Source organism: Mobula birostris, chromosome 10 (assembly GCF_030028105.1).
Source record: "Mobula birostris isolate sMobBir1 chromosome 10, sMobBir1.hap1, whole genome shotgun sequence".
NCBI classification, from domain to species: Eukaryota; Metazoa; Chordata; class Chondrichthyes; order Myliobatiformes; family Myliobatidae; genus Mobula; species Mobula birostris.
Window position 1 is genome coordinate 80,476,753 of NC_092379.1, and position 26,766 is coordinate 80,503,518.

The following is a 26,766-nucleotide window of genomic DNA, read 5'->3' on the forward strand; positions in this document are numbered from 1 at the left end:
CGTGAGTCCTGCGGACAAGGCAGGTTCCAGCTGGGTTCGGCAGTAACGTCCAGTCTTCGAAGAATTCTTTACTTCAGGAAAGTCTCTAATTGACTGTATAAATCTCTTGGACTTTCAGAATTACCATTCTAAGAAATGTGTTCTAATTTACCACTTTAAGACTGTGTTCGCATTTACCGCTTTTAAGAACTAGTACAGGTTTCCCCCGCCATCCGAAGGTAGAGCGTTCCTATGAAACGGTTCATAAGCTGAAATGTCGTAAAACGAAGAAGCAATTACCATTTATTTATATGGGAAAATTTTGTGAGCGTTCGCAGACCCAAAAATAACCTACCAAATCATGCCAAATAACACATAAAACCTAAAATAGCAGTAACATATAGTAAAAGCAGGAATGATATGATAAATATACAGCCTATATAAAGTAGAAATACTTTTCCACAATGATTACTGCACTGTTCTCCGGAGCGAAAATCTCACGCAAGCGCCGTCGGCAGAAAATCTCACGCAAGCGCTGTTGGTAAAAACACGTGCAAGCGCTCTCCAGTAATCTTTAAGCTATGAAGCTGCCAAATCATACCAAATAACATGCAAAAATACACAGCCTATATAAAGTAGAAATAATGTATGTACAGTATAGTATCACTTAACGGAATCGGGAAGACAGCTTGCCAAGCACACGGATGATGGTGTGTTAGACTGAGCCGTCGGAGTTTGGGTGGTGCAGTGGCCCCCACCCTCCAGGCCGCTGAGCGATACATTGCCCTGAAGAACGCAGGGGTCCAGCGGTAGCTGGGAGGTACACAGCACATCTTTAAGAAAATAGCCAAAACAAACATGCTAATTAATTAGATGCCGCCCGTAATTGTCAGCCCAGATCAGTGTCAATTTCTGATTGCGTCATCTCTGATCTGGGTCGACAATTACGTGTCAGCGGCACCTAATTAATTAGCATGTTTATTTCGGCTTTTTTCTTAAAGATGTGCTGTGTGCCTCCCGGCTACCTTTGCATTCTCCGCGAATCGATATCTGTCCATGGCCTGGGGGTTGGGGTGGTGGGACACTGGGGTGTCACCTCGTCGCCTGTTTCCATCAGAGCAGGCAGCTCATCTTCTCCTATGACTGCCCGCCTCGATGTCGAAGGTCGAGGTTTGTCATCTGCTGAGGCTGATGTGGAAGGCTTGCTTGACTGCCGAGCCTCGCGCATTTTTCTATCACACAGTTCTTTAATAAGGATTCAAACCATCCTGCAAACATCCCCTGAACCGACATACCCTTTCAAAATTAAAGTTGTACTTTATCATTACTCATTCGGTTTTGATTGTTATCCTTTTTTCTTCCAATTGCATCAGCTCTTCATCTGTCAGTTCTTGGTGATGAGATGCCAAAACCTCTTCAACGTCATCTTTATCAACTTCCACAAGCCAAACTCACGTTGTCTTAACTTCATCCACCACGATCAAAACACTTAATTATGTCCAGTTTTACCATAAGTGTAACACCCTTACGAACTCTTTCAGGCTTTTCCGATATCATAGAACTGATCTTGCAAACGGCTGCTCACAGGCACGTGTTAAAGCAATGCCGGCGAGAATCCGGGGGAGAGCGGCTACTCAGGGTGCGCTGATTTTTTATCACGCTGATTTTTTATCACGCGCTTAATTTTTTTTCGTAACAGTGAAAACACCTTCTGAAAGCGAAAATAGGGTACTAATGTAGGTCTTTTGTAACAGTGAGGTTTCGTAAAGCAAACGTTCGAAAAGCGGGGGATACCTGCACTGAGTTTGATGGTTTGTTAAATGGCCGCACAGCATTTACTTCCGGTTAAGGTTTTCGTTTGTTTATCTTTTTACTAATTTTGAGCAGAGTTTAATAAATGTTTATTTGTTTATAAAACCTTTTATTTCTATATTCATTGTTGCCGGTCATGTGACACTTCTTGTATTGAAGCCACCAGAGACATGATGGAATCTAGAGGAGGCAGATGAAGATGCCATGATGTACCAGCCAAGAATGGAAAACAACACTGATACTAATACAGATTTTGAACTCTTTATACTGAGTGACCGTCACCTGATAACTCAATCTGAGTTAAATGAGCTGGTCAGACAATTGGGTTTGTAAAAGGGAAAAGCAGAATTATTAGGTTCAAGACTGCAAGGATGGAATCTGCTGTCACCAGGCACAAACATTTTTGTGAAGGATTTCAATACTTGAGACAAATGTTCCCAGAATAACTGCTGCCAAGATTAAGGAGTCATTTTTGTTGGTCCACAAATCAAACAGGTCATCAATGAAAGACAATTCTAAGAACTTCTAGTAGGACCAGAGAAAATCACATGGAAGACATTCAAGGCTGTTGTTGAAAATTTTCTTGGTAATTACAGAGCACCAAAGTACAAGCAGCATGTCACTAGTGCAACATGTTACTAACGATTCATTTTCTGCATTCCCATATAGACTTCTTCCCTGCAAATCTTGACACTGTCAGTGATGAGCATGGTGAAAGATTTCACTGGAACATTGCAGTCATGGAGAAATTATATCAGGGCAACTGGAATATTGTTGGACACAGACGAGAAGGCTCAGAAACCGAGTACAAACAAAAATAATCTAAGTATTTTTAGCTCAGTTGTACTATTGCAAAGCATCAGCATTGTTATGTAATTAAATGCATTATATTCAATAAAAGTTAATTCCTTGTTACTCCAAATTCCTAAGTGATACAAGTAGTCTGAAATTATATTTATATTCAGCTTCAAGTGGTCTATCATAACCAAAGAAAAAAATCTGAGGAAGCAACCCTTCTGGCAAAATTTGCTGTCTAGTGTAACCAGTCTTCCATACTTTTGTCACGACTGGCCAGTGCTGATATTTGGTTTTTAGTCTATAACTACAAGTTCAGGTTAACATCCAGGAAGAGAGAAAATCTAACCTGTTGGGTTTTTCCTGTATGCCCTTTTATTTCAAAATTCAGCAATCAATGTGTCTGTAACTCAGTTCCAATATTGTTTTCATTCTTTCTCCTGTTCTTCTATTTACACATTCTTCATCGAGATCAACTGAAATTATTGGGCTATCCTAAGTTGACAGCAACATGCATTGTCTGCGTTGTCTTAGTCTCCACTCTACAATTGATATTGCCTTTGTTCCTCCACTCCTCTCTTCTTATACAACATGCATGTCTTAGAACCTTTCTGAGATGTTAAAAATAAACTGCCTAAGAAGCTAAGCAGGCATCCTTGAGGTGTACCTGTGTTGATTGTGAAGACCCTCCATCAGCAGGTTTTCAGTACCCTACTAGGTTGATCTCTGGGGCCTGACACCTTGTGAGGGTACACCCTCTTGAAGGATGTTCTGACCTCGGCCTCAGAGACAGAGCTCACAGGGTTGCCAGATGCTCTGTGGGTTCGCACAAAAGCTATATGAGTATTGGAAGTTGATTCAAAGGTGCTAATGGGGACTATTTAAGGGGAGCGAGGAAGGGCAGATGGTTGGTAAATCTGTTACTTATTGCCACATGTACTGAGATACAGTGGAAAAACTTGCTCTCCAGCACATCCATGCACATCAATTCATTGAATCAAAGTTCAAAAAAGTTCAAAGTAAAAATTCATTATCAAAGTACATACATGTCACCACATACAACCTGAGATTCTTTTTCCGCAGGTAAATTTAGCCAATTTATAGAACAGTAACTGTAAACAGGAGCAATGAACAAACTACAAATACAAATATAAATAAATACTAATAAATAACAAGCATGAAATAATAAGACAAAGAGTCCTTAAAGCGAGACTACCAGTGTGGGAACACAAGTAGAATGAGTGCAGTTATCCCCTTTCATTCAAGAGCTTTATGGTTGAGGGATAGTAACTGTTTTTAAACTTGGTGGTGAGAGTCCTGAGGCTCTTGTACCTTCTACCTGATGGCAGCAGTAAGAGGAGAGCATGGCCTGGGTGGCAGGGGATCTCTAATGATGGATGCTGCTTTCCTATGACGGCACTTCATGAAGATGTGCTCACTGATTGGGAGAGCTTTACTTATCAGGTACTAGGCTGAATTTTTCATTTAAATGCATTGGTGCTTCCATACCAGGCTGTGATGTAGCCAGTCAATATACTCTTCACTACACATCTATAGAAGTCTGTCAAAGTTTTATATTTCATGCAGAATCTCTGCAGACTCCTAAGTAGAGGCGCTGCCATGCTTTCTCCACAACTGCACTTGCCCTCTGAAATAGAAACACCCAGGAATTTAAAGTTTCTAATCCTCACCGCCTCTGATCCTCAAATGAGAACTGGCTCATGGAGCTCCGGTTTCCCTCTCCTTAAGTCTATAATCTGTCCCTTAGTCTTGCTGACATTGAATGAGAGGTTGTTGTTATGACACCACTCAGTCCAATTTTCATCACCACCTTTGATACAACCCACTACAGTGCTATCATCAACAAACTGGAATATGGCATCGGAGCTATGCTTAGCCACACAGACATAGGTGTAAAGCAAGTAGAGCAGGGGCTACACACACAGCCTTGTGGTTCACCAAAAATAGTGGAGGAGATTTTGTTGCCAATCCAAACAAACTGACTGGAGTTTACAAGTAAGGAAATGCAGGATCCAACTACACGAGGAGGTACTGAGGCTGAGGTCTTGGAGCTTATTAATTAGTTTTGAGGGGATAATGGTATTGAATGATGAGCTCTGGTTGATAAAGGGTACCCTGATGCCGTCTTTACCATCTTTGCTGTCCAGATGTCCCAGGAGAGAAAAGCCAATGAGATGGAATTTACTGTGAACCTATTCAGGCAAATTGGAGCGGATGCAAGTTGACTCTCAGACAGGAGCTGATATGCTTTATCACCAACCAAAACACTTAATCACTGTGGATGCAAATTTAACTGGGCAATAATCATTGAGCAGGTCACCATTCTCTTATTGTGCATCAGTATAACTGAAGCCTACTTGAAGCAAGAGGCTGAAGATCTCAATTGTTCAGCATGGCAGCCAGCTGATCAATACTGGTCTTCAGTACTTGGCCAGGTACCCCATCCAGTTCAGATGCTCTCCGTTGATGTTTTCCTGAAGGCAGCCCGCACATCAGCTTCAGAAAGTGAGATCATAGGATCATTGGGGATGTGGGGGGTTCACAATGATTTCTCCATGTTCTGACGGTCAAAGTGAGCATAGAAGGCATTAAGTTCATCTGCAAGCAAAGCCCTGCTGACTCCCATGTCACTTGATTTAATTTTGTAGGAGGTAAGAGCATTCAAGCCCTGCCAAAGCTGTCGTGTAAACATAGTTGATTCAAGTTATCAAGTCATTGGAATATGTTGTGAAATTTGTTGTTATGCAGCAATATATTGCAACACAAAATAAAAATTGTAAATTATAGTATATATATATATGTATTTTCAAGTTAAATTAAATGTGCAAAAAGGGAATAAAAAGTAGTGAGGTTCTTGGGTTCAACGTCCATTCAGAAATCTTATGGTAGATGGGAGGAAGCTATTCCTGAATCATTGAGTGTGTACCTCCAGGCTCCTGTACCTCCTCCTTGATGGTAGCAATGAGGAGAGGACATGTCCTGGATGATGGGGCCTGTTGATGATGGGTGCTGCCTTTTGAGACATTGCTCCTTGCAGATGTCCTGGATGCTAGGGAGGCTCGCGCCCACCACAAAGCTGACTGAATTTACAATTTTCTGCAGCTTATTTCAATTCTGTGCAGTGCCCCCCCACCCTAAGTATCAAACGGTGATGCACCCAATTAGAATGCTCTCCATGGTACATCTGTACAAATTTGCAAGCGTCTTTGGTAACATACCAAATCTCCTCAAGCTCCTAATGAAATATAGTTGCTGTCCTGCCTTCTTTGTAACTGCATTGATGTGTTGGGCCCAGGATAGATCCTCTCAGATGTTGATGCCCCGGAACTTGAAATTGCTCACCCTTTCCACTTCTGATCCCTCAACAAGGACTGGTGTGTGTTCCCTTACCTTCCCCTTTCTGAAGGCCATAATCAATTCTTTGGTCTTACTGACAGAGTGCAAGGTTGTTGCTAGTTGTGTCAATTAACTGATCTATCTCACTCCAGTATGCATTCTCATCATCTGAAATTCTGTCAACAATAGTTGCGTCGTCAGAAAATTTATAGATAGCATTTGAGCTGTGCCGAGCCACAGTCATGAGTTTAGATTAGATTAGATTATGAGAACACTCAGTCCTCTTTTGTCATTTAGAAATGCATACATGCATTAAGAAATGATACAATGTTTCTCCAGAGTGATATCACAGAAAACAGGACAAACCAAAGACTAACACTGACAGAACCACATAATTATAACGTATAGTTACAGAAGTGCAAAGCAATACCATAATTTGATAAAGAACAGACCATGGGCACGGTAAAAAAAAAAGTCTCAAAGTCCCGTGTCGATCGACTCCCGAATCCCCGATAGCAGGCGGCAAAAGGGAGAAACTCCTTGCCATAAACGTCCAGGCACCATCAACTTACCGATACCTTGGAAGCAGCCGACCCCAACCGACACTGAGTCCACCTGTCCAAAAACTTCGAGCTTCTGACCAGCCACTCCGATACAGCCTCCCGAGCGCCATCAACCTCACCTCGGCCGCTGAAACACGCAAAGCCGAAGATTTCGGGGCCTTCAGTTCCGGAGATTACGGTTACCACACAGCAGCAGCGGCAGCGAAGCGGGCATTTCAAAAGTTTTCCAGATGTTCCTCTGTGCTCTCACGTCTGTCTCCATCAAATCAGAATTGTGCACGGTCCCCTACGTGACAGATATTCATCACCGAAGTGGCCGCACGCTGCTGTCGCACCACCATCTTCTCCCCCTCCTGGGAGGATCTCCAGGGATTTGACACAGAGCATTGAATAGTACAAGGTAAAACAACCGAAAGCATAGCGTAGTGTTACAATACAGACTAAGTGCAGTGTAAGTTACAGTAAGGTGCAAGCTCATAACGAAGTAGATGAGGTGAACAGTCCATTTTATCAAACAAGGGAACCGTTCAATAGTCTTAGTACAGTGGGATAGAAGCCGTCCTCAAGCCTGGTGGAAGTGCAAGGGCAGTAAGTGGACAGCACCAGAAGGCAGAAGAGAATGAAAATAGATGCTGGAGAGTAGGAGGAGAGGGTGGAAAGGAGGGAAGAAGAAAGAAAGAGGAGAACGGGAAAGGGAACAATAATGGGAAGACCAAAGATGGATTCCAGAATAGCCTACATTGTGAAATTGGTTGATTTAAGGACAAAATTTTCTGACATTTATCAAATAGTTGAAAGAAATCAAAAATGCAAATGACCAACGCTTTAAAAGGCCATCAGGCCAACATGTGCAATATTATTATTCATGCTCAACATAAAGATCATATCTGGGTCTACTGGAAGAGTAAACAGTTTACTTCAACTTTCATAATTTTACTTTATTATGCAAAGATAGGAAGATTACAGGGCAAAAACAGGAAAGCTTGATGTCAAAACTATTACAAGTTATTTGGCAATTACACCTGAACTAGCATTTCCAAAGAGCTGTCCAATTAATTTCACCACCCTCCTCTTTTTGGATAGCATTACAAATGTAAGGTGGTGTTTTGCTTTCACCAGTCGCACAGGGCTTCTGTGTGCTTCCTATGCATGGACTTAGGATTTACCATACTGTGACGAGAATACACATAAAATTAAGATGTTTGCTGGCCTGGGTTAGCATCAGTGGCATCAGCAGTTGGTCTGCCACCTGTCCTCAGGGGGAAGGAGAGATAAGGAACAATGAAGCAGCATGTGGAGGTGTTAATGAAGGAGCCATCAGTCTGGGTATTGCCAGGATCGGCTCCCCCTTTGAACCCTGAACTGTTTGAAGTGATGGACAGGCGATCTGAAGATGTGTAATGAAGGGACAAGAGAGAGAGCTGTCTGGAGCGGCTCCCCCTTTGAACCCTGAACTGTTTGAAGTGATGGACAGGCGATACCCCAGCAGGGGGATAAAAAGGGACAGGTTCGCTAAGGCAGGACACACACGACACCCGAGGTAACGAGACCCTGGAAGCGCTGCGCCTCTCATGAGTCGGTGGGAAGTACCGGACAACGCACAGGGTAGAAAGGTACGATCAGCGGGAACCCGGTGTGTGTCCGCCCTTGCTTGGGTGCCGGGTTCACTGCAGAGGATCGACCGCATCTGGAGGAGGGGTCACAGTCGGTGACCTCAGGTGACATCACCAAGGACCTGCCCAAAAAGCTGCTTGTGAGCCATATCGCCGGTCTGTGAGTGGAAGTCGTGTTTGAATGATCAGTCGTTCCCATTCTATCTCTCTCTCTCCCCACGTTGTCCATCGCCATGGCAACGATTACTGCGAACTGAACTAAATTGGACTGAACTTTTGTGTCACTTTGAAATTTGGTCATTTACCCCTAGACAACGATAGAGCTTGATTGATGCTGTTATCTTAATTCTGTGCACATGTGTGTTTATCATTGCTGAACTGTTGCATTTATTATCCTTTCGATTACTGTGTTGCTTGTTTCTTTAATAAAACTTTCTTAGTTCTAGTAATCCAGACTCCAACTGAGTGATCCATTTCTGCTGGTTTGGCAACCCAGTTACGGGGTACGTAACAATACCATCCAGAAAGTTTTTTTCTCCACTTTGAGCATTTATAGATGAGGAAATCCCACAAGTCAGTAGACAAGTTACACTTTATCAAGGAGGCTTTGAAACCTTTAATATCTTCCTCTGTATACTTGGCAATCATTTCCTATGACAAAGCACTGAACAAAGGTAAACTTCGTATGTCTGATGCCAGACATATGCATGATATAGCCTGCCCAATATAGCACAGGGCTTTTGGCTGGGAGAGCACACTGAGCAGCTTCTCTTATTCAGCTTGCTGAATTTTGCAGGGATACCTTTAGTGATACCTTTCCAGTGTCCCAAGCCATTGGCTATTGGTAGTCCAGGTTTCAGAATCAAGTAGTCAGGTAGGGATTATATCTGCCTAGTAACCAAATGTTTTATGCTGGCCCTGAGGTCCTGATCTCTAATACCCTTTTCTACAATCACAGGCCATGGTGAAGCATTTAAAGTCATGTTGAATTTCATCCCATCTTAGGAGAGGCAGCTCCAAAGATGTTCACACGAGGAAATCTGCAGATGCTATTAATTCAAGCAACCCACACAAAATGCTGGTGGAACGCTGCAGGCCAGGGAGCATCCATAGGAAGAAGCACAGTCAACGTTTCAGACTGAGACCTGACGAAGGGTCCTAAGACGTTAAAAATAGTTCTCATTTTCCAGGATCACGCCATGAATATTTATTGCTGGAGGGCAAAGATGCACAGCAGAGGCAGGTTGAGAGAGGACCTTTGATTTGCAAATGTTGCAGGTAAGGCCCATTCTCTATGTGTAGGAAGAATCTGCAATGACTTGCAAAAATAATCATCACCTGCATATTTCTGACTGCTGAGATTCAGATGACTTTGGATCCAAAGTGCAGGTGATAGAGGTTAAACAGTTTTCTCAAAAGTTCTGAAGATCAATTACACTCACTTCGGATGCTCAATTGTGACATACAGCACTGCAGGAAGATAGTTGAGAAAAGTTAAGTGTCAGGGCAAATACACACTGGTCATCACTGAGAATGGGGTTTTGTCATAGACCTGTTGCTTGGAATCTGGGTTGTAAACCATCATGAAGCAAACTCAAGGTGGGGATGTAATTCTTTGGGTAGCTGAATCTGAAGAGAGTTCCTTTATCCCTCCTGGTTTAGAGTCAGACTTTAAGGTCAAAGGCAAAGGACAGTGCTTGGTGCTATAATTCTCATAGAGCTGTTATACAGTAAAGATCATGCCTGCTCTGCCTCCAGGTCAATGTGATCACATTATAAGCAGATTATACAGTCTCCTGGAGAGAGTTGCTCCATGAAAAGACTTTTTTCAGTGGCAGACAGCAAAGGGACCCTTCTACAACTACCACAGTTTGACTGGTTACCTTTTTTGAAGATACTCAATTACAGTATTTCTGAAATCCTCTGGTTCATCCACCCTTTCCGAGACAGGAATAATGTAATGGTGAATTAGGTCACTGAATTTCTTCACTGTCAAGAATTTCTAACAGATTTACCCACTTCCCACCACCTTCATACACTGATCTGCAATCTATTTAAAACAGCAAATTACTTTCATATTGTTCTTCCCAAAACACACCACTTCACATTTCTCTTAAAATATATTAAACGGCTGGCTTTCTTATTGTAACTCAGTATTGGTTTCAATGTGCACACATTACTTTGAACAAGCAACTTACCTACAGTACTCAATCTCTAAACTTTGTCCTTACAGACAAAACTGGAACAGACTAATTGGAATTGTGGTTAAAAAATAGATATAGGTAAGATGAGATCATGTGACACTGATGACAAACATGGATACTGACTTCCCAAAAACTAAAAAGCTCTGATTTATCACTGTTGAAATGAGCCGTGCATTTTGATTTTGGCCTAATTTGTGGCCTCATTAGACTACCTTTGTGTGATAAATTAATACCAAAGATAACTCTTCCATGTCTCAATTGAGAACCCTTCATTACACAAGATTAACAATAAAACAGCACTTCAATGGAAACAATGGAGCAGAATTTAATCAGTAAGCAATTGTATACTGAAGAAAATAATATTTGTGAAAATTAAGCTTGCTTTAAAACCTATTGCACATTCCCACTGTTATCAATATGTAATTAAGCTGAGATCGTAATTTCCAACTCTAAACATTTCTGCAACATATGAGACACTGGAGGAACTCAGAGGTCAGGCAGCATCTATGAAAGGAATTGGAGAGCTTACACCTCATGTCAAGATTTTACCTAGACTTTTGGAATTGAGTCCAGGTCAAGGGTCTCAATCCAAAGCATCAACCATTCATTTCCCTCCATAGATGCTGCCTGACATGCTTCAGTCTTTTTCTGTGTTGCTCCAGATTCCAGCATCTGCAGACTCTTTATGTCTCTAAATACTTATGGCTAATCTTCATCCTCAATATCTTACAGAACTATGCACTGAAAAGGTTCAAACATTAATCCAATAACTCAGAAACTGAAAGGCCATACTAATGATTTTCTGGCTGTTAAAGATTGCCCTTTCCATTACATTCAACCAGCAGGAATTCTTCATGTGTTTTAAGTAGAAAAACAGTACTACAGATCTGCCAGCAGGGGCAACATAGTATAGCACAAAACATTTTAGCAGCAGTCTTCATAGATCTGCTACCTATATTCACCATTGCTGACAATATACATTAATTTATTTAAGACTTTCTTCATGACAAGAAATAACTATTTTCTGTGAGAATGTTCCTCTACAGTTTAACAATTACACAGACTTGTCAGGTGGGCATTAAAATTTCCTCCAAAACTCAGCATCATTATACAAGTACATAACTTACACTGATAAATGACACAATGCCATAGACAATGCTCCAAACTTTGATTAATGATGCTGAATAGGTGTATGGTGTCATTATTATCCAGCTTAAGATAGAGAAGGCTGGAGCAGCATACCTTCAACATTATTTTTCCCCCTTACCACAGTTGTTGCTTAACCTGCTGAACAATCCCAGCAATTTTATTTTTATATCTCATTTCTACCATCTGCTGTCCTTTGATTTTCATTATCTAATTGTACAGTGGCTATTTAATAGATGTTTCCTTAACTAACAACCTAAGTAACATACAAAAGTTAAAATAAATATTAGGCATAAGAAACCTACTCAATGTAATCTCGCACAACCAAAATTGCTTTCTGGACAATCTACTGAGACACTAAAGCAAATTATCACACTTTGAAGCAGCACATATAACTCTTTATGTCAAACAAATTACAGGATTTGAATTCTGCAGAAACAACTTCCCATTCTATAATTGGTCCCCTTTTCAAATAATCCACCAAAATACTTGTATTCCATGCAGATTACAATGCCAGATAGCGATAGGATTGTGGTTCTTATAGTTTCTAGGGTTTAAGATGAACTATAGTAGTCATATGCAGGAATCACAAATGCAAAATTAATTTTTCAGAGTAAAAATAGTTCATTCATAGAGTAAAAAAATCCTTTCTGATCAGTAAGGTCACAAAAAGTATACTGTCAACAATAGTAACTATTTCTAGCAAATTCAGAACATATACAGTTCCTGCTATACTGTGTTACTTCTGCCAGTACATTTTAATTTTTCCACTTATCCACTTAGAGCAAAGGAAGAATTCCTATTCAGTAATACATGATAGAAAGGATCTAAAATGCATCAATTTTGATCCATCTGGTAGAAAGTTTTGGTATGGCCATAATCTCTGCAATACCGAGAATGAAGATTAATCGCAAGATTGTTTATTGCTGTTTATTTTGTGATGCACCATACCAAAACAGAACTTGCTGCCAAAATCTCTAGACTAAGTGAATTTAACTTGTAAAGACTCCTACAATTACTGTTGTTGATTCATTCAAGGATAATCAACTCAGGTTTAATTGAAACAAGAAAGATTGAAGGGCATGGAACAAAGCAGCAAGTAACAAGGAATAAAAACTAAGGCATCCTTACAGACATACAGGTGTAAATGGTTCCTTTGGTCCACCAAATTTATCCCAATCATGAGGCAGCTTTTCACACTTTCCCAACATCAACACTATTTTCTTATTCTAACATGCCCATCAAGTGCCACAATCTATCACTCATCTACACACTCAGGGCAACTTACAATGGCCTTTTTAACCTACGAAGCTACATGCCTTTCGCCTGTTGGAGGAAATCCACACAACTAGAGACAGAATGAACAAACTCAGAGGGCAAAAGTCAAGACTGAGCCCCGGTGGCTGGAACTGTGAGGAGGCACTTCGACAAGCCAGTAGTTCCCACCTCCTTGGATCCCAGAGAACATCCGCAGAAACCACCCACCCTTCCCTTTCCGGTCATTACATACAAACTACAAAGAATTTTAATTTATAATGCACTCTGAAAGGAAATTCAAAGCAGTGATAAACAATTTCCAAAATTATCCATATCTATTTAAAGCTACAAATAAATTTATTTATTAAACTACAGTGAAAACAATTTTCAATGTTAAAGCATACATTAGTAGTCAACTTTCATGACTTCATTGCTTTATCATTCAATGAGATGAATGGGCTTGGCTCAGTGATAGTAGCTTCTCAACATCAGGCTGAATGTCACTCAGGAGTCTCACACCAAGCTCAGTAACTTGCACCCTGTTTTGTTGCTTTGAAAAGAAGTTGGGTGATTGCCCTGATACCCCGCTCCACTAAGCAATGTTGGAAAGGCAATAAAGAACATCTTGACCTTTTGCACAGTGCAGGATAGATACAGAGATTTATTTCTGCAACCAAAAGTCTTGGTATAATTTCATGAACCCTGCTTCAGGTCAAAGTAATTTTGTAGTGAAATGAGTTTTTTCTCCATTCTTCCTGTTAATTCATCATTATAAGTACTCAAATGGATTTATTGCCCAATCTGTAATTTGGATCAAGAGAAGATCCTAAAATCTCTTTAACAAGTCTTTATACAACTCACCCAGGTGGGCATAGCATACTTAGATAATCATCAACTGCTATTCTTTCTTTCTCTTCCCTTCCAATTCAGAGGGGCTCTGAAACTGGATAAAGTCAACAGCCAATGTTGCATTTAAATAGGGTTAACTTGGACAGAAATGTGGAGACGACTGATTTGACTTTGCTCAGATTCATATAATTTCCTTGTAATTGTGGGCTGATTTCATTGGACTTTGAATAATTCTTACAAATAAGCAATGTCATGCTTAATAGTCTTGAGGTGATTACTGAATGAAGCATTTGAGTCTCCAAAGAATTATATCACCATTTCAAAAAGCTCATAAAACCATGTGACTTCTGTGTGCAGCAGCAAATATTCAATCTGTTCATTATTCTCAATACAAAGCTCCAAAATAGTTGACAATCAAGAGCTTGGGGCTTGATTATATTTACCTCTGTGATAATAGAACTTAATGATTTGTGCAGCCGATCACTTTGGTTTTTTGCAACAAGATATTATCTGTGAATTACACAGCAAATGGTAAGTGTTAGGTACAGCTTATTTTAAGAAAGTAATAACCCCATGGTGGCGTCCTGTCATTATAGTGCCTCATCTGTTGCGCAAGCAAGAATGCTATCGAGCAGAATGTCCTTCTCCTTGAAAAATTGCTCAACCTGAAAAATTGACTCCCATTTCATATCTGTTTCCAGTCTCCTTGCAATAACAACTCTTCAACCATGCTTTCATCTTTTAATAAGCAAACAAAACTAAGTAAAAATTTGTTGCCTGGCAAAGCAGGGCAAATCCTGTTATCCTATATATGTTCCACAATGTGCTTTCCACATTCTCAGACATCTCACCTATTCATCTTTGAACAAAGCCGTCACTGAGCAGAATCACAAGTTCTTTGGTCTGGTGACTCATGCAAAACCACTCAGAACCTCCCTTACTGCTGGCAAAATCAGTTTTTCTCCAATTTAGCAATGTGCAAGGTAATGTCGTATGAAGCACAGTTACCGTCAATATTTTGTTGTGAAGTACTGACAAGCATGTTTTGAAGTGTTTTCTGCTTTAGAATATTTCCACAAAGTGACTGAAAGTAAGCCACGTTGTTGTTTGTTTTATTAGAATGTATTTTCTTCAAATGTTCAAGAAGCCTGGATGGTTTCATTGCCCCATCTGAAAAAAAACATTAGCTGCTGTTGGTTGCTTGGTGCCAGTATAAACCCACATTTCAGATACTTGACTCTATGCTGTCTACACTTCTTTTTCACTTGGTTTGCTTCTGCCATTTTCATTATGGATTACAACCATAGTCAATACCTATTGATTAAGTCCAACCTCAATTGCTGCGATAAATAAAGGGGTAAATTATGACATCATCAAAGCTCAGGGCAAAACTTGAGTCTCTGCCTGAAGGCATGTAAAGTGGGGCACCCCTCAGTTGGGCTGTGGGCTAGAGAAATGTGGACACAACTATTCAAAAGGGTAGATTCTGAACTTTACCCCATTGACCATTATACCTAATTCACAAGAATTGCATCACTGTGTGATTAGTGTATGGAAATCGTACTAGCTAACACAGGACAATAGTAGTGATCAGCAATAGTGCGTGAGACGGGCCTGGAAATAATACAAGTTCTTCAGTCCAGATTTCTAATGATATGCCCAATGTCACATTGTTTTTCAATAGCTTTAACACACTTCCAGCAAAGTCTAAGAGAACGTTATGTTAGCAAAAGATGAGGTGATTACGTGATCATTGTAATCGATATTGAGGTACTGATGATCAAATTCTTACAATAAGTAATTCATTTCTTAAATTAAGCTTGTAATCCTTCAGAAGCCCCCCTTTCCACCAAGCACCCCATACCATCCCCTTCAGTTCTATCATCCCCTTGGAAGCTCCCACTACCATCAGAGGGATGATATCGCTGACTTTGGGAACCACTATAATAATCTGTGACCCCCACGTTCTTCTCAACTTGACATAATTTCAGGATGAACTAACAGAAAGCCAATGAGAAAGTGGACTTCCAAAAGGCAATTGTCAAAGCACTTCAGGATGTTCTGAAGCCAAGGTATCAGCTGTATGCCATCTGAGGCCTCACTGGCGTTAAGACCTTTCAGCCTGTCTCCAGGGCAGAGGACTTCAAATTTTCCCTGTGCCTATAACTCACTGAAGTTCAAACAACTGGCAAGGAGTCCAAGAAGATGAAATAAAGAAGGTTAGTATACAAGTGCTAAAAGTAGTTAAGGTTAATGGAGTAATCTATATCGCAAGCATACAGAGCAAAAAAGAAGTTGCAATATAAATTTACTGGATGCTGGTGAAACTGCATTTGGAATATTAATTATGTACAGCACTTGTATTTCTAAGGTGAAGTGAGGATTGAAATTTCTCAGAATAAGAGACGATCTCATTGAAACAACAGTCTGAAAGAGATTCATCATCTGCAAAGAGCATATTTCCTTGAGAGGGATTATATAGATAAAACGAGCAGCCATTGCTACAGACCAACGGAGCTTAACAGGTGTTTAAACAACTAATGAGTAAAGGTGTAGGTGGAAATCGCTAAAAGGTGGATAAAGAAAAAATTAGATCACTCACAATCCAGTTGAAAAGTATAGTAGGCACAAAGGGCTGATTGGCCTACACCTCTATTTCTTACGTTCTTACATCCATTCGTTTCCTCAAAGTAATTCAGAACCATTGCAAAAGAGATGTAGTCTGAATCTAACACTTCATTCAAAGAAGTCATCTTCAGTGGAACAGCACCCAACAATAATGCAGGCGGCTTCTCAGCCTAGTATTTGTGCACACCTCTGCTGTGAGACTTCAGTCCATGACCTTGACCCACATGCCAGAAATGCTTCTTATCAGAATGACAGCTGGTAAGAGCTCACATTTACAGTTAATTTTAAAGTGTTCTGCTGGCAAATGCAAGCTTATGGCACATCATACCTTTTGAAAATAAGGAGCTTTGATCAACCATTAATGGTCCATATGTGAAGAGCCATCATGTAACCAACTGAATTTTGGTTTGCATATTCTTTTGGCAGGATGCAGGCATTGCTGGCAAGTCTGGCTTTACAGCTCATTACCAAATGTTTTTGAAAAGTCACATTCTTGACCTGGTGCAGAAAATACTGCCAAATGTTCCTGGTTATTGACTACCAGAAGTTAGACTCAAGGACTTATTTCCAAATCCTGATTGTATGTGACTGCCCTTAATATTGAAGCAGCATTTTTTGTCTTAATATAACATCAATAGTGCAAAAAAAACGGAATACAGTGGACATCATTGGGAAAACCTTAATGAGCACAATATCAATGTATTTAACTCATCCTCATAATATAATGCCTTAACACAAACAGACCAAGGCATATTGCCCACAAAACACATTTTTTAATTCACTTTCAGGACCGGACAACACCAGCTAGGCACAATTTATCATCCAACCCTAAATTACCCTGGAAAACATGGCGGTGAGCCACTACTTGACCTATTACAATCCTTCTGCCTAAGTACTATCTGATAGGGAACTTCAGGATTTAGCTACAGTGACAATCAAGGACTGGTGATACATTTCCAAGTCAGAATGCCGTGCGACCTGGAGGAAACTCGCAGGTGACGGTACCCTATGCACCTGCTTCTCTTGCCCTGCTTGGCGGTTATGTTTACAAATCGGAGGGTCAAGAAACTGCAATCAATTACATATTGTGTGCTGTTGGTAGAAGAAATTAGTCAAGCAGGCGGCTGTGCCAATGACAAGCTTCTTGAAAGTCGCTGTCTCTACACTCATCAAGCAATAAGGAAGAATTCCATCATGTTTCCTTACTGTAGATGACAGAAAGTCTCTGATACATTGGCAAATAAGCACTTGCCTCAAGATAGCCAGCTTCTGTCTGACCCTGTATTTCGAGCGACATGCACAAAATTCCAGATGAACTCACCAGTCAAGCAGCATCTATGGAGGGGAGTAAACAGTCCCGTATCAGGCCAAGGCCCTTCATCAAGCTTGGAAAGGAAGAGGCAGGGAAGGAGTACAAGCTGGCAGGAGTACAGAGGCCAGGTGAGGGAGATGATGGGTGGGGCAGGGGTGATGAAGTAAGAAGCTGGGAAGTGATAGGTGGTGGAGGCAAGGGCTATAAAGAAGTAATCTACTAAAAGACAGAGGACACGGAAGGAAAGGAAGGAGCACTGGCGCCAGAGGGAGTTGATAGGCAGGTGAAGAGAAGGGGTAAGAGGAAACCAGAATGGGGAATGGAAGAAGAGAGAAGGGAGAGGGAGGAGAAATTACCAGAAGTTAGAGAAATCAACGTTCATGCCATCAGATTGGAGGTTACCCAGTCACAATATGAGGCTGCATGATAGCGTAGCAGTTAACGCATTACTTTGCAGCGCCAACTTTCACTGATTGGGGTTCAATTCCCACCACTGCTTGTAAGGAGCTTGTGCATTCTCCCCGTGACCACATGGATTTCCTCCGAGTGCTCCAGTGTTTTCCCACATTCTAAAGATGTGCAAACAGGGTTCGTGAGTTGTGGGCATGCTATGTTGGAGCTGGAAGTGTGGTGTTGGTTGTGGGCTGCCCAGCACAATTCTTACTGATTTGGTATGCCACAAACAACGCATTTCACTGTATGTTCCTGTTTACCAGATTCAATAGCAAACTTCACAACTGATTTTCCACATACTTTGATGTCGCCTTTTGTACATTAATTGCAACATCACTTTGTTATTTCTGGTGTATTCTCCAAAAGCTCACTCAGTGCCCCAAGTGCAATCAATTTAAAGATTTTTGTGAAAGCCAAGCCATATTTCCCAATTCAAACCCCTTGTCTTCGATGTTCCAATCAGTGCCTTCACTGAGCAAAATAATAGCCATGGATGCACAGATCTTAAATCTGATAGTTAATATATGTAATTATTTAGTTTACCCTGGATTCTGACAGAACCACAGAAGTCTAAAGTATTTTAAATGAACTGAACTCTGGGCTCCAGATAGCCATGGCTAGAATTACAAATTTGAATGTTAGAGAAAAGTTCACTGTTTTTGCTGATCACTTGCACTAGCTTTCAATTACATACACTACTTCAATTCAATGCTTCTCCTTTTCGAATTTCCACTCATGTTCCAGCCCACCAACAATTCTTTTTCAAGTACTCAAACCTGAACCTAACAGTTTCTGTTCACTGCAGTTTAGTTTCAGAGTTGGCTGACCTGTAAACACTATTTTAGTTGCTACTATTTATCTTCAATGTTTGTTTACATCATTTTTATTTCCTCCATATCTCAATTTTCTGATGGTTTAATTTTGTCTGTGCAATCCCAAGAATTCATTTTGCAAAATACTTCCGCTCTATTTATACTACAAAATTAAGTCAATTCCTAAACCTTTAAGTTCACAAAGGAATCTACAGAATCCAGCACCTTAAAGTTCCTTACAAGTCCTTCTTTGTCATCAAGCGAAAATTCCAGAATTCCTCACCCAAATACATTGCAGGATTATAAACATGTTGCAGAAGGCAGTGTGTTTAAAGAAACCAGCAAACCCATATTCCGTGGGGGGAGAAAGACAAAATCAGACAATTATTTCTATGTACATTACATAAATAAAAACTTAACCAAAAATGCAGCTTAAGTTTTTCTAAGCAGGTTAATCATATTGTAATTTTTCATGGCAGCAATTATAATTTTTCTATCTGCTTCTCTTTAAGAGATGTTAAAAGTCAACAAAGCTCTTTTGCTACAAAATCTATTCCATGTCGCTGTTAATGGGCAGCTATACTGAGTCAGCTGTGTAATGCTTTCCATGAATCTCTCAAGCTGTGCAGAGCACGGATTTAAATTTAACTCCAAACACAGAAGCTCTACTCACCTAACAGGATTGCTGGTCAAAGAAACTCTTAGCGATTCTAGGCAGTTAAGTAGCTTATCATCGGTAATTCCCGAACGTAATTCATGAACATATTCTTGGGATGACAGAGTACTTTCATGCTTGCTGTTCCTCAGTCCACCCTGTATTAAGGATTAGGAAACAAATGTTCACCATGTACAGAAAATAGCTACAAAGAAAACAGTACATAAAAATTTAGTGTGGACCTCAATTACCCAAATATAAAGAACTATCAAACAGTATATATAAATGCTGTAAATCAGAGATACCAAAGTGAGATCTGAAGGAGTAATTGTACAATAAAAATATTAAATCGTTGATATATTCAGCAGGTCAGCATTATCTGCTTGAGCAAATCAGAGTTAAATTCCCAGATATTGTTGAAAATTCAATCATTTGAAATGGTAACTGTTTTTCTCTCTCCTCTGATGCTCGCAGCATTTTGTCATTTCAGATTTGTACCATCTGCTGTTTTTGCTTCACTTTGAAGAATAACCATGGATTAGTGCAATACAATGCAAGATTATGGGTACTCAGAGCAGACTGAACTGTTGCTCAGAATCCAACCAGTCTAGCAGCAACTGCTGTTCATTGCTCTTAGTATCAGGACTAATTCTTAACTTGAGGCATAGTATTGGATGGTGGATAGTTACTGGCAAAACCAGAAACTGACTAACATGCTCTGAGCCGTGGAGAGTCTACAAAACCAAGCTGAACAGGGCAGGGCAGACTAAGGACCTGAAAGGACAGAGGGCTAGCTTTTTCCTTGTACTTGCTGCTCACCACCACTTCAGGCGGCCCATAAAAGACAGTCATTATATAAAGAAAGAGCGTGAGGAGTGTGATTAACAACAACCAATAAAAAGCAGCCAGTGGGCCAGTGTAAGATTGGGGAGCTGAGGCTTCAGTGTGAAGAGCCAAAGTGGCTGAGGTTCTGGGAATGAGAAAAGCTCTAAAATTAAAAGGTTTCAGTGAGAAGGCTCAGGTAAGAACAGGCAAGGTTTTATTTTGTTGCTGATCATTAGTCCTTGACTCAATGTAGGTAGACTGCACCTCTTGCAAAATGTATATAGTCTTGCAATCTCCCTGATGACTACATCTGTGGGAAGTGCAAGCAGCTGCAGCTTTTGGCAGACCGGACCAAGGAAATGGAGGTACAGAGGGATGTACTTCGGATTATCCAGGAGCTGAGGAGAACATAGATGGGAGTTTTACTGAAGTAGTCACCCAAGGTATAGGCTTAAGATAGACAGGTGGCCACCGGGAAAAGTAAGGGCTGTAGGCAGTCAGTGCAGTGCTCCCACATGGCCATTTGTCTCGTAAGCAGGTGCATCTCCTTGGATAAAATTGAGGGGGGTGTTCTTTCAGGGGCTAGTAGCAGTAGTCAGGCATCAGGCACTGTGACTAGCTCAGAGGCCCAGAGGGAAAAAACAGTCAAACAGGACAATAATTATCAGAGGTTCAAGGGGTCAGACAGAAGATTCTGTGGTCACTGAAAGGATGTTGGGGTCAAAGGATGTGTCTGAATGAATGCAGAAAATTCCTCAAATGGGAGGACAAACAGCCAGAGGTCATTGCGTATGTTGGTACATACAGCACAGGCAAAACAAGGGATGAGGTCCAACAGAGAGCACAGAGTTAGGTAAGAAATTAAAATGCAGGATCGAGGGTAGCGAGCTCCTGATTACCTCCAGTGCCACATGCTAGTGAGTCCAGAAATAGCAAGGTTGGCCAGGAATGCATGGCTGAAGAACTAGAGCAGGGGAAGGATTCAGGTTTTTCAATCACTAGGATCTCTTCTGGAGTAGAGGTTACATATACAGAAGCAGATTGCACTTAAACCAGAGGGGATCAATATCCTTGTGGGGAAATTTACTTTTGGCACCAGGAGAGTTGAAACTAGAGTGGCAGGGCAGGGTGTGAGACGTGAGAGAGCAAAGTCAATAAGACTGGGTTACGTGCAGAAAGCAAAGCATGTAGGCCTAGCAATCAGAATGGCCCTGTTTAAAACAAATGGACAGATAGAGCCATGACTTTAAATTGTATCTATTTTAATGCACATAACTTTATAAGTAAAGTTGAAGAACTGAGGATGTGGATTGCCTCTAAGACCTGGGATATTGTGGCGATAACAGAAACATAGCTGAGGCACAGCAAGACTAACACCTCAATGTTCTGAGCTAACAATGCTTTAGGTGTGAAAGAGCAAGAGGTAGGAGTGGAGGGACTGCTGCATTTTTGAGAAGGGAGGGGTCATCTACCAAGGCCAGAAAAATTATCCACCATCAAGTCTGCCTGGAATCATTATTGCATCATATGCTTTCATAAAATCCCCCCTCAGTCCTTTAAAGAAAACAATCACAGCCTCTCCAATCTATCCTTCTAAGGTGTCATTCCCTCATCTCAGAGACCATTCTCAAAAATTTCTCCTCAAACCCTCGACAATGACTCCACCTTTTTCCTCATAATGAAGTGACCAATACTGGAGACAAAGTCAGAGAATTAATCAGCACAACTCCTCCATGTTCACTTGAGTTAGTCTGACTTGCCAGTGTTTGGACCATCTCCCTCTAACATTTCCTATCCAAGTACCTGCCTAAATGCCTTATCAATGTTATAACTACATTACTCAAATTGAGATCAAACTATTTGTTTTTATATAATGGTTCAGCATAACTTCTCTAATTTTATTCTCTTTCCCACTTGACAACCCCTAAATTGTGCATTACTTTCAATGACAAAAATCGAATGCTGGAAAAACTCAACAAATCAATTAGTCCTGCTGAAAGGTCGCGGCCCGAAATGTCAACTGTATGCCTTTCCATAGATGCTGCCTGGCCTTCTGAGTTCCTCCAGCATTTTGTGTCTGTTATTTGGATTTCCAACATCTGCAGATTTTCTCTTGTTTGTGATTAGATCAATCAGTACATTCGGAAGCAAAACAAGAGATTTCAAGTCAGCACCCAGAAATCTCTTCCCATCACTTCCAATGATTTCCGCAACCATACTCCCAGTTGCTTTTACTACAATATCCTTTACTTGATTTTGATTCTCATTTTCCTACCAAATGCTCAACATTTCTCCACGTAAATCTACAGGTGCAAGATATCACTATCCTCTTCGCACTTGCTTCTGCCAATTTCTGTTACTCAGAAATTTAGAAATTATGGCTTATATTCATAATACCTGGCAGAGTCAGCAACATTTGCCCTGTGAATCATCACATTGCTGAGTCAAATTTGTTCATTTTTGATATTGTCAATCACACACAACTAAAAATACTTTCAAGAGGAAAAAGTAAATAGTGATGTACGTTATTCACCTACTCTGATGATGAGAAATGTTAATGTGTTTATTAATCATGTCTAGAGCTCAATTTCCGACACAATGAACAATGTTGTAGATGTGAAATGCTCAACTAAACCAAGTACAGAGTAAACAAAAATGTTTACCTATATGTTAAATATGTTAAAGGATTGAGAAAAATTAAATGTTACCTAGCATCAAATCTGACAGAAAAATCAATAGAGAAAATATTTAAAATATTTATGGAATTCCAGAAGTAAATTATTTCTGCGAAAAAGTTGAAGAATTAATGTCGCAATGAATAAACAATTTCAGCAGAATATGCAAAAATATACTAATATTTTTCATGTCTACTATATACAATAGAACACAGAAATCTACAGCACATTACAGGCCCTTTGGCCCACAATATTGTGCCAACCACGCAACCTACTCCCTAGCACATAGCCATCTATTTTTCTAAGCTCCATGTACCTATCTAAGAGGCTCTTAAAAGACCCTATTGTATCTGTTTCTACCACCACCACCTACACAGTGCATTCCACCCAGCTACCACTGTGTGTGTGAAAATCTTATCCCTGACATCCCCTTGGTACCTATTTTCAAGCACCTTAAACCTATGCTCCCTCCAGTTAGTCATTTCAGCCTGGGAAAAAGCCTCTGGCATCCAAATGATCAATATCCCTCATCATCTTATACACTTCTATCAGGTCACCTCTCATCCTCTGTCACTCCAAGGAGAAAAGGCCAAGTTCCCTCAACTGATTCTCATAAAGTACGCACTCCAATCCAGGCAACATCCTTGTAAATATCCTCAGTACTCTCTCTGTAGTATCCACATCCCTCCTGTAATGAGGCGACCAGAAATGAACACAGTACTCCAAGTGGGGTCGAATTTAGGTCTGATATAGCTGTAACATTACCTCATGGCTCTTGAACTTAATCCCACCATTGATGAATGCCAACACACCATACGCTTTCTTAACAACACTGTCAACCTGTGCAGCAGCTTTGAGTGTCCGATGGACACAGACCCCAAGATCTCTCACATCCTCCACACTGCCAGGAGTCTTACCATTAATACTATATTCTACCATCAATTTTGACCTACCAAAATGAACCCCCTCACACTTATTTGGCTTGAACTCCACCTGCCATTTCTCAGCCCAGTTTTGCATCCTACTGATGTCCCGCTGTAACCTCTGACAGCCTTCCACACTATCCACAACACCCCCAACCTTTGTGGCATCAGCAAATTTACTAAGCCACCCTTCTACTTCTTCATCCAGGTCATTTATAAAAATCACAAAGAGGAGGGGTCCCAGAACAGTTCCCTGCGGAACACCACTGGTTACCGACCTCCAGGCAGAATACGATCTACAACCACCCTTTGTCTTCTGTAGGCAAGCTAATTCTGGATTCACAGAGCAAGGTCTCCTTGGATCCCATGCCTCCTTACTTTCTGAAGGAGCCTTACATAGGGAACCTTATCAAATGCCTTACTGAAATCCATATACACTACATCCACTGCTCTACCTTCTCAACATGTTTTGTTACTTCCTCAAAGAACTCAATCAGCCTCGTAAGGCATGACCTGCCCTTGACAAAGCCATGCTGACTATCCCTAATCAGATTATGTCTCTCTAAATGCTCATATATCCTGCCTCTCAGGATCTTCAACAACTTGCCCACCACTGAAGTCATACTCTTTCTTTTTTTATTAATCTTTTTATTGATTTTAAAAAAGCATAAATACAATCAAGAGGAGAATTAGTTCAAATATAAATATATATATCAGTAACAATATAAACCAAGATTAAGATAGACAAATTAAATGAAAATATTGGATAAAAGGTCACCATATTTGCTCAAATTTAAAGGATGTATCAAATGTCCTACTTCTTATTTTCTCTAAACTTAAACACGGCATAATGGAGGAGAGCCAATAAAAGACCGTAGGTGGATTAGAATCCTTCCACTTCAATAAAATGGCTCTCCTAGCCAGTAAGGTCGAAAAGGCTATCATACGTTGAGCGGAAAGAGGAATATTTCCTGCTTCCGATGGGATAATCCCAAAAATTGCCGTAAGCAAATTAGGTTGTAGATCCAGATCCAAAACTTTGATAGTGTTTTAAAAACACCTCTCCAAAAGTTATCTAGCTTTATACAAGACCAATACATATGAATTAAAGTGGCCAGCTCACTATTACATCTGTCACAAATAGGATTAATACTGGAGAAAATACGCGCTAGTTTATCCTTTGACATATGGGCCCGATGCACTACCTTGAACTGTATCAAGGAATGACGGGCACAAATAGATGAGTTGTTAACCGAATGAAAAAATCAATTTTGGATAAGGCCTTTTTAATTTGGAAAACCAAGGGAATAATAACTTTTTCAGATTTGTTTTTAGGGGAATGCTTAATGTCTTTTTCTCAGTTAGTGGATAAATATGATTTATCTAATGCACACTTTTTTTTAGATATTTACAAACTAGAAATTTTTTTTACGTGGTTTGTTACCAAATTACCCTTCTGCTTATCCATGTAATATGACAGATGTTCTCTTTCAGCTTAAACCATTTCAAAAAGGGTTGATAGCTATAATCTATAAACAGTTATTGAGTTCCGAATGATATCTAATGATAAAATTAAACGCGCTTGGGAATTGGAACTTCAAGAGTCATTTTCAGATATCAGATTTTCAGATTTTCAGAAGTAAAATTCTTCATTTGGTAAAGGTATACTCACTGGTCTAATAATTAACTGGGTTATCTCTACTCCCTTTCTTGAATAAAGTAACAACATTTGCAACCCTCCAATCCTCCGTACTTCACCTGTCCCTATTGGTGATGCAAAGATCATTGCAAGAGACTCAGCAATCTCCTCCCTCACTTCCCACAGTAGCCTGGGGTATACCTCATCCAGTCCCAGTGATTTATCTAACTTAATGCTTTTCAAAAGCTCCAGCACATCCTCTTCCTTAATGTCTATATGCTCAAGCGGTTCGGTCCACGGTAAGTCATCCCCACAATTGTGAAGGTCTTTTTTCCCTGGTGAATACTGAAGCAAAGTAATAAGTACTTCTGCTACCACCTCTGACTCCATACACACGTTTCCACTATCATATCTGATTGGTCTTATTCTCACACTTGCTCTTCACAAACTTGTAGAATGCATTGGGGTTTTCATCAATCCTGTTCACCAAGGCCTTCTCATGGCCCCTTCTGGCTTTGAGCTCCTTCCAAGCAACCTTGTAATTTTCTAGAGCTCTAATAGTAACTAGTTTCTTGAAACTTTAAGCTTTTCTTTTCTTAACTAGATTTTCTACATCCTTTGTACACCATGGTTCTCTAACCCTACCATCCTTCCTCTGCTTCAATGGAACATACCTATGCAGAACTCCATGCAAATGTTCCCACATTCCTGCCGTGCATTTCCCTGAGAACATCTACTCCCAAGTTCCTGCCCAATAGCATTATATTTCTCCCTACCCTAATTAAATGTTTTCCCAAGTTGTCCGCTCCTATCCCTCTCCAGCACTATGGTGAAGGAGATAGAGTTGTGATCATCACCTCCAAAATGCTCTCCCGCCGAGAGATCTGATACCTAACCAGGTTCATTCCCCAATACCAGATGAAGTACAGGCTCTCCTCTAGTTGGCTGATCTACACATTGTGTCAGGAAACCTTCCTGAACACCCCTAACAAACCCCACCCCATCTAAACCCCTTGTGCTAAGGAGATGCCAATCAATATTAGGAAAGTTAAAATCTCCCATCACAACAACGATATTGTTTTAACTTTAATAGTGTAATTAGAACTCAATTTATTTAGTGTATTCATTTCTGCAGTCCAAATTAATGCACTTTTGATTAATTCATTTATTGAGCAGTCAGTGAGTCATTTTTATATTAATTTTAAAACTCTTTTGGGCAAATTCAAGGAAACTATTCAATCATTTCCCAGAAATATGTTACTATTTCTT

The 26,766-nt window shown here is 40.4% G+C and overlaps 1 protein-coding gene across 5 annotated transcripts in view; it reads right to left on the reverse strand.

Moving 5' to 3' along the window:
* The window catches only part of diaph2 (diaphanous-related formin 2), a 631,396-nt gene that overhangs the window by 449,362 nt on the left and 155,268 nt on the right, over window positions 1-26,766 (reverse strand). For all 5 annotated transcript variants that reach the window (XM_072270521.1, XM_072270519.1, XM_072270520.1 and 2 more), the window contains one exon: window positions 19,454-19,593. In XM_072270521.1, coding sequence (XP_072126622.1) covers window positions 19,454-19,593 — 140 coding nt within the window. The remainder of the gene's footprint in view (window positions 1-19,453; window positions 19,594-26,766) is intronic.